This window comes from Fukomys damarensis, unplaced genomic scaffold (genome assembly GCF_012274545.1).
Source record: "Fukomys damarensis isolate Sample0158 unplaced genomic scaffold, DMR_v1.0_HiC HiC_scaffold_32, whole genome shotgun sequence".
In the NCBI taxonomy this organism is placed as follows: Eukaryota; Metazoa; Chordata; class Mammalia; order Rodentia; family Bathyergidae; genus Fukomys; species Fukomys damarensis.
In genome coordinates, this window is record NW_022900944.1 from 23,242,745 (window position 1) to 23,249,626 (window position 6,882).

The 6,882-nt window shown below is 52.0% G+C and overlaps 1 protein-coding gene across 1 annotated transcript in view; it reads right to left on the bottom strand.

The window, feature by feature from the left end:
* Cngb1 (cyclic nucleotide gated channel subunit beta 1) overlaps positions 1-6,882 on the bottom strand; it is a 69,767-nt gene that overhangs the window by 24,214 nt on the left and 38,671 nt on the right. The window contains 4 exon segments of the mRNA XM_010617236.3: positions 69-277; positions 1,601-1,756; positions 2,058-2,215; positions 4,286-4,393. Coding sequence (XP_010615538.3) covers positions 69-277; positions 1,601-1,756; positions 2,058-2,215; positions 4,286-4,393 — 631 coding nt within the window.

Here is a 6,882-nt window from a genome sequence, read left to right on the forward strand (position 1 = left end):
GGGATCGTCCCCTGAAGCGCCGGGTGTGAGCCCTGCCATGCTCCCCCTTCCACCTGCCTGTGACTCACAATGATGTCCCCGCCTCTGACGAACTGCAGTCGGATCTGGAAGACGGTGATGTCCAGGATGTAGACGAGGTCGCACAGGTAGTCCATCAGCAGCCACAGGTGGATGTTGCTGGGCGTCTGGTAGGGGAAAGCCCAGCGCACGGGAATCAGCCAGCAGTTCCAGTTCCAGGCCAGCACCACGAAGAACAGCCACAGGATGTACATGAGATCTGCAGGAGGGAGGGGTGGACCAGCTGGCGCCAGAGCGGAGAGGAACGAGGCGGGGCAGTGGCCAAGTGGGACTTTCACCTGGATGCTTGTCTGCACTTTCCCTACATGTGGTACTGTTGTAACTCTGTGTGTGTGCACGTGCGCGCGTATATGTTTGAAACTTTCTTTGCTTTAAAAACAAATCACTACTAGGCCTTTATAAACCAGAGTAGTCTGAGGAGAGGATATGGTGGTGTTATCATTATTATTATTTTGCTTTTAGTTTTTTGAGACAGCCTTTCTTTATGTAGTTCAGGCTGTCCTTGAACTCACTATGTAGTCTAGACTGGCCTCAAACTCACAGCAATCCTCCTGCCTCAGCCTTTTGAGTGCTGGGATCGCAGACGTGTACCACCACATCTGGACACCTGGCTGAGGGTGGCATTGTTAATGTCTAACTAAGTAGCAAGCACTTTTGCTTGCCTGCCTGCCTGCCTTCTTTTCTCAGCTACTTCCCCACCCCTTTTTAAAATTTGGAAATAGAGTCTCACTAACTTGCGGTCTCATTAATTTGCCCTTGAACTTTTCATCATCCTGCCTCAGCCTCTGGAGTAGATGAGATGAGTGGGTGCTTTCCTTCTTTTTGAAAATTTTCTAGCAATGTATTTCCTGCCTTATAAAAACAGAACAGTAAATAATGTGTGGAGGACAGACAGGAAGGTGGGTGGAAGGAAGGAAGGATGGATGATTGGCTACAGTAGGTCATATGGTCATTTTAGAAACTCAGTGGACACCAGGGTTGGAGCGCTGCCCCCTAGAGGACTTCCTGGGTAGCCTTGAGAAAGTCCCTCTGTGGAAACTGCCATGCTCTTCTCAAAGTCTTGGGGAAATGTGCAGAGGGAGGCAGGGAGGCACTGTGCACGTGTGAAGTGCTGTGACTCCTGAGGACTGTGGAGTAGGCTTGAAGGGAAGCAAGAGAGGTTCACACTAGACACTGGAAGAACCCCACACACACACCACAGTCGTCCACTCATCGCGGGCTCTGGGAAGGAGCCATGGTGGCCCAAGTAGAAAGAAGGCTTGGCCACAGCTCTGGAGTCCTGGGTCTCTGCTGTCTCTAGGCTGGGTAATCTCTCTGCGCCTCAGCTGCCTCATCACTGCGTGCGACCGTATGTTCCTGTTCCTGCTGTTATTGTTTGTTTGTTTGAAGAGATGAGGAAGTGCAGAATCCTTTTGAAGTGTAAGATAGCCACGGTCTCTCACCCACCACCGAAGCCAACCCTCTCCCACTGCCCACTGCCCAGCCCTCCACCCTGCACAGAGAACACCAGTCCCAGACTCACTGGTCAGGGGGTCGATGCTCTGAGGGAACTGGTACTTCTTCCAGGGCCGGCGCTTGAACTTGCAACAGAGCATGTCGCAGTAGTGTTCCTCCTCCGCCTGCTCCACCTCAGTGGGCTTCGAGACTGGGGCTGGCTCAGGGGCTTTCTTGGCTGGGGCTGCAGGATGTCACTGGTGACCATGTGACCCAGGCCTGAGAGCCTAACTGCCGGCCCTGGAGCCAGAACTCAGGGGCTTCATTTTATTCCACACCTACCATGAGCTCCATGTGAAGAAAGCAGTGCAGGCTCTTGCCAGCCCGGCACCTGCTTGTGTCTCTGTTTGGACCCCTTTGCTCCCTCTGATGGGAATCCAACCACTTCCTTGGGCCACCCCTGTCCTCACTGTTAGCTGGGAAGGGGCTTTGGGGCTCCACCACCCTTCCCCCGCCAGGTGGGCCACCTTCAGCCCCAGACTCACAGGGCTTAGGACTATCCTCGTCAGAGGTAACATCAGGGTCGATGAGCTTCTCCTTCACCTTCTCTGTCCGCTCCTTGAAGAGTTTCACCAGCTCCTGGAGCCGGTCATTGATGATGGCGCTGTTCTGGCTGGCCGTGGAGGCTGCGCGGTCCTGGTCACTGTAGGAACACCCCCGAGGCTGAGTGACTGAGCGGAAGGGGACCCAGCACCCAGGCAGAGCTGGGCAGCTGCTATATCTCACCTTCTAGCAGAGCCTACAGGAGGTAAGTCCTGCCCCTGCTTCCTTCTGACATCAGAAACGTCAGATGCGCTTTATTATCTTCTAGGAGAAAATTCAGTCTGGCAATAACACCCAGGAGCTCTGGCCCAGCATTTAGAAAGCATACTATGTCCCTTCTGATTCACATGGGCAGTTCTGAAAAAATGTTTGTTCCATTTGCAATTCAGGGGGAAACTCATGGAATTCAGTTCAGAGTTCAGTAAAATTGGGCTGTTAGTCCCACCGTGAATCATAGGAGATATATTTCTGGGCAGAACAGAGAGAGGAACTCAGGAAACAGCTAGTGGAAAAAGCAGTATAGACACATTATAGATCTGTTTAACTTCGAGAAAGTAAAGTTTATGCACTGCCAGGAAACGAGACAGAGACAGAAAGAATGAATAGGTCTGCTGACTTTCCTCCAGTGCGGGGCCTGTGCCCTAGGGAGCTGGGGTGGGTATAGGGCAGGTTTTCCCCTGAGTGGCTGCACTGTGACTACTCAAAGCACAGAAACTCCAATCCCCTACTCTCCTAGCACTCAACCCAGGATACCAGGCTGGAGACAACCCAGGTGGAGTTCTGAATAACAGGTGGTACGTGGGCTGGTGGAGACTGAGCTGCACGCCCACATCCTTTTCTCTCCCATTGTGAGCAGGGACTGGGATGTAGCCACCCAGCCAGAGATCACACTCCCAGGCATGGTCGTGTGCGCTCTCACAACCAGAAATGAGTAGATAGGAGACGTGCAACTTAGGGCCTCCTTGCTGAAGACAGGCCTGGAGCTCTTCCTTTCTAGCGGTGACCAGTGGGATGAGGAAGCCACATGGAGAAGTGGGCTGAGTCATCATCACCTAGATCCCTAAATGACTACATTCACATTACTACGTTACAGAGCTTTCCGCAGACATAAAATGTGCAACCAGTGTCATGACTAGGACATAGGAGGTATCTTCTTTTCCTTCAGCTGCTGAAATCTCTGGAGCTTATTTGTTATATGTTGCCTATCAAGCTATTGCCTGGGTCTCCATGTTGACCTACTTATGCTTTTTCAAGGATAACTTTTATTCTATCTAATTCTTATCATATTTTCTGATGCGAAGTCCTAACCCCATCCCTACCCTACAACATAAAATGTGAGTGCACTGTACAAAGCAGATAGATGGACTACAGGTGAGGTTTGAGATTTTTCCTACTTCTTATATTTTCTGAATTTTCTATAACAGTTAAGCATAAAGTACATGAATTGCATGAAGTTATGGATTTTTTATAAAAGACTAGAAGGAGATAGACAAGCCTAATGTCACCTGTGGCTAACCCCGGGGATGTGACAAGGAGTGTGACAGGGCTCCAGGCTGACACCATGGCTGGGAGACTCAGCATCAACCAGGAATTTAAAATCTTTTAGGAAAATATCTCCCCTTGGCCCAGCCTTTGGGACAATTAGCTGTCAGAGACCAGCTCCCAGTGCTGTCATCGTGATCTCTAAACACTGTTCTACACAGCAGCTGCATCAGAATCGCCCAGGGAGCTTTGGAAGATGTGGGTTCCCCAGGGCCACCATCTGAGGGTCTGGCCCAGGAGAGCTGGGTGGAGCCTGGAAAGCTGTATTTTCACAAGCTCCTTGGGGTGGAACCCACCGGAGACACTCGTGTCCTTCCTTGACCCACTGACCTCTACAGGGCCACTGTCAAGTGCCAGATCATCTACAGAGGGACCTCTGCCTTGAGCACTGCTGGCCATGGACACAGCTGGGCCCATGGCCTACTCCCATTCTGCAGAGTTTGCAGGACTCCTCTGCCACCCAAGAGCAGCCTGGGAGGAGACCCGGTCCTGTTGTACCACTCCTAAGCCCCTAGCAAGGCTGGCTTCATGTGGAGTTCTGAAAACATCCGCACTGCCACATGTCCCCTCATCCATCCAACCCCACCCAGCATTCCAACTCTGAGGCCGCAGAGGCAGCATCACTCACGCAGCCTCCTGAGGGGTGGTAGGGTCCGACCAGGTGACCACTGGGGACTCGGCTGGTGACAGCACCTTGAGCTCTTCAGCCTCATCATCCTGTGAAGGCAGCTTCTTCCTGTAAGGACCCAGGCACACAAAGGGAGAGCGAATGACTTTGACCCCTGAAGGTCACCTAGAACCAGTTTCTGGGTAGAAGACTGACAGGGAGGGGATGGTACTGCCTTAGGGTCCTCATTTTCCTAGAAGGAGGCACAAAGGAGAAGAGAGGGACACGGCCACTCTTGAACCTCAGTCTCCACACCTGCTCAATGGCCCAGCATAAAGGAAACAGCAGTGAGTTGGTATCTGGCAAACCTGGGTTTGCATCCCTGTCCTGCCTCTTGCTAGTGCCTGGACTTGGCAAATGAAACTCTCTGAGCCACCTCCGTTTCCTTCTCTGTAAAATGGGGCTAAATCTCCCCCAACTAAATGAAGGATTTAGAAGTCAGGTTTGGGCTTAAACATCTTCCCCCTCCCGCTCCACTTCCAGTCTGAAGTCCATCTCAGTTCTTATCACACCTTCCTTTCGGCCACCACAGGAGGCCATGGAGTCCAGTGTCCAGCGACAGTGTGACCTCGGGCAAGTCCCATCCCCTCCTGAGCCCTGGCTCCCTATCCAAAAATGGAAACTATGTTATCTGAGGGCTGAGTCTGCCAGACAGTGCTGCATTTGGAGGCCAATGGCGTCTAAAGTCTACCTGGATCTCAGGGACAAGAAGCTTCTTGCCCAGCCTTCGCCTGGGCTCCCTTGGTGCTATTTGACATTGGCCTCTTAGGTGTTCATGCTCTGGATTTTCCTACCCTCTGTCTCAACAGTGAGAATAAATTGCTTTACTGGAGAACTCAAAAATCTAGGAAGTGGAAAAGGGATCAGGAGTGAGTAATGTGTGAACACCTCCACAGCAGCCTCCCTCTGCCCCTCCTCTGAGAGGGCTCCCCAGAGCTGAACCCCGAGCTGCCCAGACCCGCATGGTTTCCTAGGGAGCTCACGGCCATCAGCAGAGGTTCTGACTTGGCGCAGAAGGCCAGTCACAGGCTGGCGGGGAGGATGCTGGGGGCAGGGCCCAGCCCTCCCTGGACAGACATCACATTCCCATGGCCCTGAGTCCTGTCAGGCTCCCAGGCGAACCTCAACCTCTCAACTCAGGATCCCACCATTACGGTTTCTAGTGGGACACAGGAGAAGGGACATGGAGCATCCACTCTTATTCCAGGAAGCTGTAGACTAGCCTGTCACCTTCTGCCAACTTGCCTAGGATGGCAAAACTCAGATTCACCTCTTTCACACTCTGATTAAAGGATAGCTTCTGGGAGGCTGAGATAGAAGGATCGAAAGTTTGAGCCCACCTTGGGCAACTTAGTGACTTAGGGAAATCCTGTCTCAAAATAGAAATTTTTAAAGACCAGAAATGTAGCTAGCTCAGTGCAAAAGCCCTATGTCCAATCCCCAGGGCTGTGAGTGGGGTATAAAAACAAAAAAAAAAGGGCAACCTCACACAAAAAGAGGGCTCAGAGTCCCCAGCTGGAACCCAAACTCCATCCTCCCATGCCCAGCCCAGGGCCCCCTCCTAGGCCTGAGGGCTCTGCTGCCTGGAAGAACCCAGAGTACAACACTAAACCACTGCTCTCCCAGCCTGTGCAGAGCAGCTCAGGGCAGCTGCTACTAAATCTTCAGTACAATTCCCACAGATGCGAGGTCCTGTTGCCCTCACAAGGGAAGGCGGAGGCCTAGAGAGGGCTCCTGACGCATCTCAAGGCCTGCGTCTGGTAGGTGGGGAGCTGGATTTTGCTCCGCACTCCCGGCCCGGGGCCTCCAAACCAGCCTAAACTGTGACAACGACTTTGCCTGATGCCCCTCGGTCAGAGCAGTGCTCTCCATGGCTTTGGGGCCCCTTCAGGTGCCCCCAAGCTCAGTTTGTCGCTGACCGCCATGCCCACTGGCCTCTCCCATCAGCCCTCGGAACTCCATGGCAGTTCATTCCCATGTTCATGTTCAACTAAGTGCTTGTTTGTCTATTCGATTACTTTCGGTCTACCTCAGACCCATGGTCCGCTCCAAGAGCAAGCGCAGGTCCCTGTCGGGCCTCTCCGGGACACGCGGCTCACCCAGAGGTGTTCAATAACTACATGTGTGTGGATGAGTGACCTGGACAAGAGGAACCTCCCCGGCTCAGCTGTCACCTTGACCCCTCCCTGCCCCTAAATATGCTCCCAGCCCAGCCCATGTGTAACTTCACCACCCTTATAGCTTCCCTGCCCACATACAGGAAACAACAGGGTACCTCTTTGACCGAGGCAGCACCATTGCTGGATAAACTAAGTCTAGTAAACTAAACTTGGGCCCTGGTAGAACTGTGAGCTGTGTTCCTAAGCTCAGCGAGATGGTGTCTCTTTCTTCCACTCAAATCTGAACATTTGTACATCTGGCCATCTCCATTCTGGCAGGCTCCTGATCTCAGCTGAGAAATTACTATATTTACAAACTTTACTTAGTAAAAGGTTACTATTCAAAATAAATATGGAATGCCTAAAACTAAATAGCAAAAAAAAAAAAAAAAAAAAAAA